This window comes from Conger conger, chromosome 7 (genome assembly GCF_963514075.1).
Source record: "Conger conger chromosome 7, fConCon1.1, whole genome shotgun sequence".
In the NCBI taxonomy this organism is placed as follows: domain Eukaryota; kingdom Metazoa; phylum Chordata; class Actinopteri; order Anguilliformes; family Congridae; genus Conger; species Conger conger.
Window position 1 is genome coordinate 10,337,890 of NC_083766.1, and position 13,457 is coordinate 10,351,346.

Sequence of the window (13,457 nt, forward strand, 5' to 3'; positions counted from 1 at the left end):
CTTTGAGCCAAAATATCCAGCCACACACAAATTATTTCAATAGCAATCCAATAAAAACCTCCATGAAGCTTTGTTATAATGTAACAATCTGTCTTTATGTCAGCATGAATGCACTGTCCATCAAATCATGACACTAAATAACTTTTATACATCTTAACTAAAATAAAAACTAAAAACTAAAATTGTAAATAGGTGAGGTCTGTATTGTATCTGTTTCATAGTGTCCGCATGATTATATTTGACTGGCCTCCATGTAAGATGCACAGGTGTTCACTCTGGAAAGGAAAGCATATTTGTACATCTGAAGAGTTTGGTAAAGAATCTTTAATTAGTTTATAAATATTTCTTTTTTAAAATTCAGCATACAAAAAGACAGTATGTACATCCACACAAAAGTGGTTCTTAATACGATGTCTTGGGAACCCCATGGATTCAGCTCTGTGAAATGTTAGCTTTGGACTACCTGCATTCCTTATGCTATGGGGAATTTAACAATGCAAACACTCTCCGTTTATTGTCCTTGCCAGGGTACACATTAATGCAGTCAGTCCTCTCCTCGTTCAGAGATTAACTGCACGTCCAGAGTTTTCATACCAGCTATTTAAGGGTCCACAAATGAAGCTGTATTTGAAGTTCCCTTTGCATTTTCGGCACCTTTTTTCCCTCTGTTTCTTTGTAAGAGTATCAGTGAAAAATCCCGTAGATCCTTCAAAACCTTTTGAAATCCATGGAATGGTTTTTGAAGGGATTATTAAAAATATCTGTCCAAAGCTAGAAACGCACCTCCAAATATGCAGAGAATCAAGAGGTTTCCCTCAAAAAGAAATTCCAATATCATTTCTTTAATAAATGCATAAGAAAATAGATTTTTTTTTTTTTACATCCGAATATGGCAAGTGTGTGCACAATTATGAAGAAAAATATCCTCAAGGACGGTGGTCTCCACGTAACCGATAGGCATTGTCACAACACCCACGTCAACATTCGTAAAATGAAAAAGTCCAGTTCTGGGGCGAGAATTTCATTAAAAAATAACAAAAGCAATGAAACAAAAATAAATGGTTCTCGTCAAAAAAAAATATACACGCTGAAGCTTAAGACAAAAGTAAGCCTTTCTTGGTACATAGTGCTTTGGTTATCTGTGGACTGAGGAGGGCGGGCGAGGCAGGGGGAAGGGTCTCATTTGCACACGTATCTCTCCACCGTCCTCTCGCATTTCTTGCATGTCACGTAGCAACACCAGTGGTATTTGCAGTGGCACCTCTCCACCAGCTTCTCCGTGTAGGGGTTGTAGCCCCGGCCGCAGCACATCAAGTCACAGCTGTCGCTGCCGTTGGAAGTCTTGTTACACTGCCTGCGGAAAGCAGAGAAGAAGAAAACCGGCTTGAATACCGCAAGTGCCTCGGCGACACCCGACCGAGAACAGTGCAAAGAACACGCGCGGTCGCTGCGACTCGGCCCATTTGGCTCCCGTTGACAGTTTGCTTCAAGATGGCCGCTGTTCTTAAGGCTCTGAAGCCTCAGAGCCTTGTTCCACTGACCACTTACTTTGACCCTAAGCTAACCCCAAACACCCCCCCCCCCCCCCCCCCCCCCCAGGCCAATTCTTTCAACTCACTGACATCTTCTGACAGAGAAGCAATGTAATTATGGGATGTGAGCAGGGCAGACAAAGGCACTACAGAATAGATGTAATAGATAGATAGCCTTCTATGGGTAGATCTATAGGTAGTACCAATATATGTGTAGATCTTTTCCCTATATGTTGTATTATTGAAATGTGGTACCCTATGCTATGGTAATGTTAGGGGCGGTTGCACATTGATGTAAGGTTTGAAAAAGTAGTTTCTTTAACCAGATGTGTGACATGATCCAAAAAATGTTGTACTATGGGATATAGAATATACTTTAAGGTAAATCTCCTCGTCTTCCTGCCATGACAGATATTTTACACAATCTATAAGCAGCCTATTTCTGTTAAGACATCGTGGGTGGTTAATCATTGCCATTCTCTGCAGTGTCAACTCTATCTGATAGTGCTTCATACTTCCTCAAAGTTTAGAAACCTGACATTTTTTGTCAATGAGTTAGGTCATTAGGTTAGTCAGCAGGGTTCTTTCTGAAAATATTAACGTGTCATGCACCCCTGTTATCCCAAAGCCTATTCCAGGAATCTCACTGGGGTCAATGGGTGACATCACTCTCACCCGACAGCTCAACATAAAGTCTAGGCCCAGCAGGGAGCAGGGTCTATTAGCATCCCAGACTCCGACATGAGAATCAGTGTGTCCTCCAGTATAAAGAGTGCCAGGCGGACCCTCTGACCACAGTGGCACACATCACCCATCGCCCGCCCCTGCGATGACTAACGACGGCTAATGGCAACGAACGGCAGGGCCGGCCCACGTGACCGTGAGAGCGCTAAATATAGACCCGGTGACCGCACGTGTTTAATCTTATCTGTCCGCAGCTGCAGACGTGCGGGGCACAGCAAGCGCACCTGATACACAGCGTGGCTTCCATTTATCTGTCTGGGGCAACTCCGCGACACGTGACCGCCGTTTGAACGCGAGCTTCCTCTATCATCGCGCACTCACGTCCCACTAATGCAATCACAAACTCCAGTGGGTTTTCCACCGAGAGAGGCACGAGCCCGAAAGGCTACACACGTCTCCGCAAACAAACTGACAGGAATAGAAATGTTCCTAAGGATGAGTCTTGACAGTTGAAGGGCAGTGAGGTGAACTAAAAAAGATCTTCCCTTTTGATACGGTTAAAAGTAAAACGGGAGTAATTACTTATAATCATCGCTGTGAATAGTTTTGTAAGGTAATGTAGCAAATGCAGGCATACTAGTTGGAGATATCATAGTTGCTTTGCGTTCAAAAATTCCTTCGTTGCACCGCACAAATTATGACAAGTAATCTGGGAAAAGTATGAGTAAGAAGTATGACGTTTTGGCAACCATTTCGTGGTATTTCAGCCAGAGGTCTCAGAAAACAATACCCCACCAGCCCACGCTCTCCCATATGAGTTCAGACAAACTTAAACGATATCCGCCGCCGAAATACCCCTGTCACTAACCGGGCCGTTTGATCTCTGGAGCCATTTTCCCTCTGCCGCATACTTCCAAATCGATATCAGCAGAACGCATTCCGGCACGAGAATAACCGCATTACTCACGCGGTGCGAGACCGATACCGGCGAGGAGGCGCGCGCGGCACTCGGCCGGAGTCACGGCGGCCATGTCAGAGACACGTGCACACACATGCCACAGACGGGGCCAATCTCTTAGAACCACTTATTTTATCAAAGCTTTTAAGCGAATGGTTCCACAGAGAGGGAAAAAGGGTTAATTACAGCAACATCCTGCACGGGCAGACTTGAGGATAAAACACGGGAAATGTCAAAGACTGCCTTACTGTAACCGAGAGCACACAAAGTCAGTGGAATTAATGATTTACTGTAATCTGGAATAATAAAGCTACTGCCAGGAGCTAAACAGGAAAGTCACTTGTCAGACCGCACATATGTGGTCCTTCAGACAGAAATATTTTTGCTACACCAGCTATGGTTTTCTTACACTTTGTTACTTCAGGTAAAGAAAAGCAGAACACATTCCATCATGTAAATACATTTAAAAAATAAATAAATGTTTACAATATTTTACTGCTCATTGTCAAGGGGAAATGTTCTCCCTTTCTAGACTGCAAGCCTTCTAATTCAGTCATTATAATGAGTGCAGTAGTGGTAGTCAAGAGATCTGTGCTGATACCTTGATGGAAAGTGGGCTGATGTTAGCGTTAGGGCTGATCAATATAATGTGAGCTGAGAATTAGAAGGTTCTATCTGCATTCTGATAGTTTTGAGATATTGAGCTTCAAAGATTCCAAAGTGAATGGGCTCCAAGCAGATACATTTTTTCAGATTTCTAAAAAGTAATTTTTTATAAAACTTCACATATGTATTTTGTGCCTTATACACAACATATTTATGATGCTAACTCATTCTTTCAAAAATGTCAGTTGGAACCTTACAATTCTCAGTTCAAGATGAAGGCTTTCAGCAAATGCAAACATTTCACTTAAAAACATATTTTATTGTGATTAATAATCTTTGGCTCCTCACCTATCCTGAGTGCCTACAGATCCCAGCTTCTCATTCTTGGAGCAGAAGTCGGGTGAGCTCTGGAGGTAGACCAGCTCATTATCCCTGACAGGCCGGATGTCGATGTCTTTGGGGACCAGCTGTTTGCGTGTGCCCATGGGCCGGTGGACCACTTTGGTGGCGGACAGGTATTTAGTCTTCAGGTCCATGGCGATGTCCTTTAGGTCCTGCAGTCCCCTCCAGCAGGTCCTGATGGAGCAGGAACCCGAAACCCCGTGGCACTTACACTTCATCTCCAGAGCGTCTCGAAGAGCCTGCAGGAAACATGAGGCCCGCTTCCTTTAAAGCCAGTGCGTGCAGACGGACATGTTCCTTCTCTGTCTAATGCAATCTGACACCCAGTCCACTATTCTGGCCTCTCCGGTCAGATGATTTAATTCCAATATGGCTACTTCATCTTGATATTATTAATATTAATTTCAAAGGACTGAATATTATAGAACACATGATACGAATTCTTGAACTAATTTCACCTTAAAGGAATGTGGGCGAACCTTAATACATATTCATTATCATCATCGATTTACACACGAAGAAGCATATGGTTGTAACTGCTGTAATTTTTTTTTTTACATACATATAGTATTTTAATACGTTAACCAGTCACACACACATACATTGGAAGGACAGTGTTAAATACATTATCGATAACAGTGATTGCCACAGCTCCGTACCTGTCTGCCCACTTCGCTGTTGTGCAGGTGCATCAGCTTGTTGGCGTGAGAGCCAGACTTCTTCATCTTCATGGGGGCGTCGGAGAACTTGGAGCCCATGACCAGGCCGTAGTGCAGGTTGTCGGCACAGCCGCCCCAGCGGTAGCCCGGCTCGGGGATTTCGCCAGGGATGGGGCCGCAGGAGCACAGGCGCAGGTCTCCCGACGTGCAGGCCCGGGCGATGGTGTGGCTGATGGCGGCCGCGGAGAGGGCGTAGATGAAGGCAGCCTCTCGCGTACCTGTCCAGAGAGAGACACGGGTAAATGGTAAATGGACTGAATTTATGTAGCGCTTTTATCCACAGCTCTTTACAACTGATGCCTCTCATTCCCCCATTCGCACACACTAACACACCAACACCGACTGGGCACCAAGCAGCTTGTTGGGGCAAGCAGGGGGTTAGGTGTCTTGCTCAGGGAGACTTCGATAAACCCACACGGTGGGGAACAAGCAACCCTATGATAACTGCTCTTTACCTCCTGACCCAATATTTCCCCCAAAAGTAAGAGCGTGAGCACCCATGGGGCTCAAGAGGTAGAGGAGGCCCCGATCGCTGTTTGTGTTTTTGGCCATGCTCATGGAAGCTCTGAGCTTGTAATGAATTCCCAATTAAGGACAACAAAGGAGAACGTACAGTCTCTTCTCCAGAGTAAAGGCCAGTTTATAGTCGAGTGACAGAGTGTCACTGTGACCAATGATGTGCAATGGATGTTGCTGGTCGCAGCGACTTTTGGTTTATACTATACTGGACCGCGTTCATGCTTTTTGCTAAGGACAACCACCACAGTCTGCGTTGGGGCGACAACAGTGTTCATGAACGTTCTGCGATTTCCGTTGAGCAACACTCACTGGATTATACACTGACCTTAACAGGACCAAAAACACCTGGTCCAGAGCAGAGTTACATAACCAGGGTGCAAAAGGAGTGGATGGCAGATGTGAAAATACCATGCTCCGACTCATTAGGGCTAAATTTAAAGTAACAATGCCGACAAACCACTTTCTAAGTCCCTCTTTAAAAGCTTGACAGCTTGACAGCCTCTTTTCTGAGAAGGTATCATCCAGCTATTTGTCCTGTCTTTGATTGGACTCCAGGTCTTTGTAGTAGGTTTATAGCTTCACCCAGACTTTGTAAACCTGCCCTGGTACTTGACTTGGCAAAGGAGTTGCACTCTTGGCAAAAGAATTGAAAAAAAAAAATTATTGAAGGGGGAAAAAGCTACATGACAGAAACCTACAGTGAAAGACCTGGCAGGATGTGTGCATTTAAAAACACAATCAATCAGACAAGGCAGCGTGTATACATGGCTCTTTTGTGATGGAAAAATCACAACCTCAGTTAACATCAAAGGCCTGTCAATTATTGAAATATTATGAGTGTGTAATAAGAGTTCAGTGGCTGGCCGTTCAATATATTACTCCCGATTTAACAGAGGTATGATGGCACAAGGACGTGGCACGGGGTCAACTCCAGTCCCCGGGGGATTTATACTGCCATTAAAACGTGAAAAAACTCATAAAAAGAGTAAAAACATGGGCCAATCCCCTGTCGAGTGCAAACTCATAACAATACAGGCTGAAGGCTATTCTGAGACGTCGAAAAAATCCTACCAACCGAAAAAGACGCGCAAGAAAAAATAAAAGGACACCTGATGATTTCAATAAGATCTCGCCAGCACATCAGTACTGCTTGAACGACAGTCTTTGTGGACAGGAAGCAGAGCTGGGGAGGTGGGTGGGAGAGGCGAGAGGATGACTTCTACTTCACAGAGCATTGCGCAATAAAGAAAGGCATCCTCGGCCCGGAACATTCCATCCTGCACATAGACCACAGAGGGGGCCTGGAAGGTTTCTGCCCGTCGTCGTAAATGATTTCTGTACACAATGAGAACTCCGCGGATTGTATTGAGGGCGGTCTACTGCGCTTTAGCAGAGGAAAGGGGATTTGGGTAGTGGGGGAAGTCAAGGAAAGGTGCTGCAGCCAATTTTTTTAAGGGGGCGGGGGGATGGTGAGTGGTACCTCTCTCAAGGTCAGGGAGGTACTGTGGCCCGCTCTCGATGGACGAGCAGTTCCATCGCATGTCGGTGAAGGTCTTCTGGCAGGTCTTCTTCACCTCGCGCGCGGCCTGGATGATGGTCTGCATGAGCTCCAGGTTGCTGCGGCACAGCTGCACCTGCGACGAGACGAGGCCCTGCAGCTGCTTGCAGTGCTGCGTCTGGTTGACGTGCAGCGAGGGGGGCGTCCGCGATATGGCCCTGAGCAGAGAGACGTGCGAGAACACGGACACACGCACGACAAAACCAGCACACAAGAACACACGCGCAACACAAGCACACAGTAACACGGACACACGCACGACAAAACCAGCACACGAGAACACGGACACACGCACGACAAAACCAGCACACAAGAACACGGACACACGCACGACAAAACCAGCACACAAGAACACGGACACACGCACGACAAAACCAGCACACAAGAACACACGCGCAACACAAGCACACAATAACACAGACACAGGCACGACAAAACCAGCACACAAGAACACAAGCGCAACACCAGCACACAATAACACAGACACACGCAACACAGCATAAGCACAGCGACACATGCACAACAGCACAAGCACGCAACAACACAGACACACGCACAACACAAGCACACAAGAACACAAGAACACAGAGGACATGTCAGTTAGACTGATTATTGGTTATACAGATTATTATTCTTCAATGATTATTTCTTTTTTTTTCCTGAAATTTGTTATATTTCCATTTTTTGGAGGTAACATTCAAAGTGCGTTGCAGCAGGTATGGAAATCATTATGTGTAGATAACTGCTAAATACACAAGCAGAAACACTCCAACTTTAAAATCGCAGAGCTACATCAACAGAAGATTATATCATTAAATAAACTAAGAATACCCAACCCATTTTAGATGTTTATAATAAAGCCATTTTACAGCTCTGGGAACAATCAGACAACATTGTAATTGTTTTCAATTGCCTAAAATGCACATTATATGTTAATAGAATAAGTCCTGCATACCCTCAAAAAATTTAATCATTGGATTTAGTTAATAAACATGTCTTTAAGTTTTTAATCAGTTGAAGTCACAACAACTGTCCATAATTTTATTACGTAAATCCAACAATTCATTTTTATTTTTGTGTGGACATGTTTAAATCAGTCACGAGGGGTAGTATCTCTGAATATTTTTAGCCTGAAAGCTGTTGTTCTCGAGACTTTGGAGTTAAAACAGGACAGGCCATGACAAGACGAAAGGCTTTTCCTCAGAGAAGATAAATTACAATAAACTTTTCTTGTGTTCCTGGATAGTAACTCACTGCAATTCTACCCTCAAGGAGAACACAAAAGCGATTTGTTGTAGCATATCTTCGACAGGCACCAGACACTGCTTTCCATGGCACCCAGTATACCCTCCACTTCAGGCCTGTTTCTGATTAGGAACAGGGCGACTCTGTGCCCATGTCAAGAGGGGGCTGTCTCCCCACTGCCCGCTTTTAACAGGTGTTTATTGCCCCATGTGTTTTACATTGAGTCATGCACAATCAAAGCTACAAAAGACTCCCCTTCCATCTATCACATATGGGCATTTAACACCGCTCGCTAAAAAGCCCTTGAAAAATCAAATGATGTCTTCCTCTAAATGTGCAACAATATCACAGAAGCTCACTATTATCTACAAATACCAAGCGCGTATAAACGAGGGGCCTACAATTCAGCAGCAGTTGTGTTTTTGGTATCACAGAGATCACTTCTGTGTTTTTCTCACTTATATGCAGGTGCAAGGACTTGGAACTGTTTTGAAAAGTATTCTGTTTTGTGTGAGTGCGGCCTGTGCCTTCTGCGTGTGTGGGTGCGTGCATGTGTGTGCGTGTATGTGTGTGTGTGTGTGTGTGTGTGCGTATATGTGTGTGTTTGTTTGTTTCAGGCAGGCTTTCAGTTATTTGCAAATAACAGCTTGTTATGGTGGGTAAGTTCATGGCCAAAGGCTGCGGTATATTGTTTTATCTTGTGCATACCACCTTTCTTTTTCTAATCTTCCTGCATTTTCCCACATTTTCTTATAATCATACCAGAGGAAAATGCTCAGTTTTTGTGGTACTGGTAATGGAGACCAATTAATATTGCAGCATTTGGATTCAAATAATTTCAACATATGCACAAATTCTTTTGACTCAGTGCTTGGAACCTTGGGCTGAAAAATATCCAAGTCTAAATTATATGTAAAAAAAAAAAAAAGAAAAGAAAAAAAGACATACTTTGATTCTCTTTCAAACCGAGTAAATATAAGTACATAAACATGCTTACAGCCATTTGATTCCAGAGCAGAGCTGGGACAGAAGCAGAAGCAAGAGAAGACACAGTGGCAGAGGTTGAAAAGTTCTTCTCATGATGACGGTCCAGCTCAAGATAAGAATGAAAGGCAGGTACAGTTGGTGAGGCGTCTTGGCTCAGAAGAGAGATTAAAAATCAGCGACCATGGCACTGTTCCCTCTGCTCTCTGCTCTCAGTCTGCTGAAATAAAGACACAGGGAGTGACATACGTTTCTGCAACAGGCAGTGTGAAACGAGGTTTTAACGTGTGCAACGTAATCAGATTTGTTCCTGAAGATCAATCCTAAACTATAATTTCTTTAATTTATATTTTCAATTTTTTGATTTGCTAGTGGAAAAAAAGCCATGTGACATTCCAACAACAATCTGCCAAAATAAATATGAATGTGTAGGCCTACATTTTGGGTCGCATTAACATTTCAATTTCACTTCGCTGGGAAAAAAATGTGTAAATGTAAACGAGAAGATATTGTGTATTCTGTTTAGTCAATTTGAGATTTTATTTAAAACTTTTGCTATGTACCACGAAATAATCTACATATAGCAAGCGATTTAAGGAGCATAAATAAGGTGCATTTTGAGTATAATGTTCAGTATAGAACATTAAGGTAGAATAACTCGGAATACAAGCAATGTTTATACAAATAATGATGTATTATAAAACACATTAAAAAAAGAAAAGAATTGAGAAATGTTACATTGGAACGATTTTTTTTAGATATGTCATTTAATCAATGTGAACACGTTTAAAATTGATACATGCGCTGTGAATTGCCGAAACGCAGGCTACATATGGGTAAACACATACAGGCTTAAAACGAGATCATTTATCATTTGAATAAATAGCGTAGTTATAACAAAAATAACTTACCACTATTTCTACGTGAGACAGTGCATAGCCTGTCCCCACCTCTCATTTAAGTTATAAGATAATTTTAGTCTATGGGAAAGATATAAAACAAGGGAAATATAGTTTGCACTCCACTCTGAACCCTGTGGCATGCGTCCCTGTCATTTGCGTAGGTTAATGTCTTATTATTCCATTTAGCCTTGTGAAGCTTAATTACTTGGCTCATCGTAGGAAAAGCAGAGGATGTTTCCCAGCATTAAATGTTAATATGCTGGCCCCGGTTCAGCACCGCGCATTCTGACCATTCTTGTGAGTGCTTGTCCAGTTCATTTGGCTAAACTTTGGTCACGAGTATAGACAACATTAACAGTATAATACGCCGTGAAATTGTAGCATCTTTCAATACCTACAGAATAAAAAAAGAAATAGATCATCTTTATTCTTTCCAAACTCGTATCATCTTCAATTTAAAATGAGCTTGTGTCTGAAATAAAAAAGAAAAGCTCCTTACCTTCTTTTACAGTTTTCAGATTGTTACCAATTTTGCAGTAATATTCCACGACAATATCCTTTTATTTCAAGTTCCACCATCAAAAAAAGTTTGTAAATCCGCGATATTGAGGTAATAGCAACTCCAATGAGGCAGAAAGCATCATTTGACTGTCCGCTGATAGATATTTGGCTACAAGCAGTAAGCAGGTTCCTTTCGGGCACACAGCTCGCTTGAGGAATGTGTTGAACTCACGGCAACGCTGCAGCTCTTGCTTATATGTACCCTGCGCAGCTTTGATCTCACTATGATGTCAGGCACGATTAGCATAACAAAGCATACAGATCTGAGCTAGGGGAACTAATGCATGTGCTACACCGGTAGATCTCGTTCTCTGGCGGGCAGTAGTGTTGTACATTTCAGGCATTTTGCGCATGGACCGTTACGTTCGCCTCAACGGATAATGTTGCAGTGATAATAGGTCATAGCCTATGTTGCTCACGCAGGCTAGACAAGGTATATGAAAGAATATCATCGTGAACAATAACAACAATTATCGACAGGAACAGCAATAATAAAAAAAACAATTGATATTATTATAATTATAGTAACAACAACCGCAACCACATAAAACAACAACATAATAATAATAATAATAATAATAATCACAATCGTCATCATCATCATCATCAATCCATTCATTTTAACTACTTAAGTGTTTCCCTCGTATTTATTCCCAACATAACTTTATATCGAGAATCTATAGTGTACAGGGGAAATATTTCACCAGAGATTACCTCTAGGCCTCTATTTTTTTTGTAAAATGGAACTCCCAGACAGCCCTCACATTTAACCATTTTCCCCTGTACGATCTCAATATCTTTTAAGAGTGGTATACATTATGAACTAGCTAATATGTTAAAAGTAAAGATATCATCTGTGTATGTGTTTTTACGGCTGCCTTTCAGTTAATCTCCTAGGGAGAATTCCGTAACGCTCGCAACGTGCCCCACAATAAAACAGCACAGGCGACACTATGTGCAGTTTCTTTTGAACCTTTTTCTTACGACAACGGAATCGATTAGCAACAACGCTAATTAGGCCTACGTAGGTAGTAGCAGTAGTATGCTACTTTAGAACAATGAACGTTAAGTAAAACCTTTGTTATGTAAAAGGTGTAAAATGTTTAATTGACCTAATTCTCTATGAAGAGTAAAAATGGCTCTATACAGCCATTTTGTTACAAAAAAGATTAATAAATCAATAAAAACCAACTGCACCGTAGGCTAAAATATTCAGGCTACTTTAACACTAATACTGTTTATATCTACCAAGTCCACAAGGGGAAAATGTATTCTGTTAGAGAAAAATGTTTACTTAGTTGACATAACACTAAGAATTTTGCATTCTGTGTCGTCGTAGGATATTTTTTCCATACTCCATTCCTGTCGCTGACCCCAAATATATTACAAATAGGCATATTGTTTTAAATACGTTATAGCCCAATAGTGTTTTTAGACTGGAACATGCTGTATAAGTTCAGTCATGCAGTTTAATTTGTCTTATTTTCGACAACGTTTTGTGCACGTTACCCGATTCATCAGATATTGACTAGGCTAGTGATGTTTTTTTCATGCCAATATCTCGGCTACTTCATGAATTTTGTTCAGTCTGGCGTTATGTAGGCTATGTTAACCTATCAGACACAATTACGGCAGGTTAAATGTGTATTCAAACATATATCAATAAGAATTTGCTGTAAGACAATTGTTTCTCTTCGACGTATTCGTGCTCCTTGAGAGGAAAAAAGCTATTTGGCAAATTAATTTATTTTTAATCCGCCGTGACAAGTAGGCCATAGCCTACGATACCCCGTTATCGTGTTCTGATCATTTTTACCTCTTAACGGAGCGCAACCCATTCCTGTAAAGTATTTTTGGATCATATAAAAGTTATTCTACAATAGCTAATTTGCCCCTGCTTTAAATTCCTCAACCAATCATAGCCTACTCTCTGACCACTATAGACAACGTCGATGCACATGTTTAATGCCCACATGATGTCTGACGCTTTTTATCTACCATCTGTTCAGAGACAAGAGTAGGCTACAGAAAAAGTACCATAAGCACACTCAAATGACATCATATTGTCGACATCTAGAACATCACGCACATATCAAGAGGACTACATCTCCATTAATGTATTTCGTTATAATTTAGATGACAAATGGCATTTTCTTTGCCAATTATTAGGACAACAGCAAGGAAGCAATAATAATAATAATAATAATAATAATAATAATAATAATAATAATAATAATAAACGTACATTTAAGAATTATACTATTGAAAGTGTATTCGATAAGATGAAACCCTATTTGCTGTGTCAAGCTCCTAATATTCTATAATATTTTATAGACTGTTAGTAACCCCCTTAGGGATTAGTCAAATGGACTGTACGCAAGTCTTGCCCGCAGGCATGGTTTAAACCACTGACCTCTCTACCCGGACCCGATGTACCAGCGGATACAGCACTCGCTATAGGGATTAAGTGCTGTCACGGTTTCTTGAAGTAGGTTTGATCATGTGGAGACGCATTTATGAACCAGAACGTGCTCACTTCCTTCTGCATAGGAGATTAAAAAACTCATTTGATTCCTAAATATGGCGTAACGCAGCATGTTTATGAAACGTGTTGGAAGTTTAACATAAATTAGGTTACCGTCAAAAAAAAGTATAGTTTTGGCCTATGTGAGGGAAATCATTCTGGTGATATAACTAATTTAACAGACAATTTGTTTAATCTTGCTAATGGTCTTGTAAGTATGTTGGAAAAAAGGTATTATATAGTGTCCTAATGTCATATTATAA

General features: G+C 41.6%; 1 protein-coding gene across 2 annotated transcripts; it reads right to left on the reverse strand.

The window, feature by feature from the left end:
- Nucleotides 1-356: 356 nt before the first annotated feature.
- wnt11 (wingless-type MMTV integration site family, member 11) lies at nt 357-10,820 on the reverse strand. Of its 2 annotated transcripts, none has more exons than XM_061249762.1 (6): nt 10,609-10,820; nt 9,221-9,424; nt 6,901-7,136; nt 4,842-5,119; nt 4,129-4,421; nt 357-1,354 (listed from the first exon to the last, which is right to left on the reverse strand). In XM_061249762.1, the coding sequence occupies exons 2-6, from the start codon at nt 9,301-9,303 to the stop codon at nt 1,180-1,182; spliced, it is 1,065 nt and encodes a 354-aa protein (XP_061105746.1). In that variant the 5' UTR covers nt 9,304-9,424; nt 10,609-10,820; the 3' UTR covers nt 357-1,179. The 2 variants fall into 2 exon arrangements, with proteins under 2 accessions (XP_061105746.1, XP_061105745.1); XM_061249761.1 differs by having other exon boundaries at nt 9,221-9,427.
- Between the last annotated feature and the right edge of the window lie 2,637 nt (nt 10,821-13,457).

What these genes read in the sequence shown, in the direction of transcription:
- wnt11 (XM_061249762.1), bottom strand. Translation starts at nt 9,303, where the DNA reads ATGAGAAGAACTTTTCAACCTCTGCCACTGTGTCTTCTCTTGCTTCTG. An exon ending in TGCTCTGGAATCAAATGGCT is followed by an intron (nt 7,137 to 9,220) that starts GTAAGCATGTTT and finishes CTCTCTGCTCAG; the next exon opens with GGCCATATCGCGGACGCCCC. An exon ending in CCTCCCTGACCTTGAGAGAG is followed by an intron (nt 5,120 to 6,900) that starts GTACCACTCACC and finishes CTCTCTGGACAG; the next exon opens with GTACGCGAGAGGCTGCCTTC.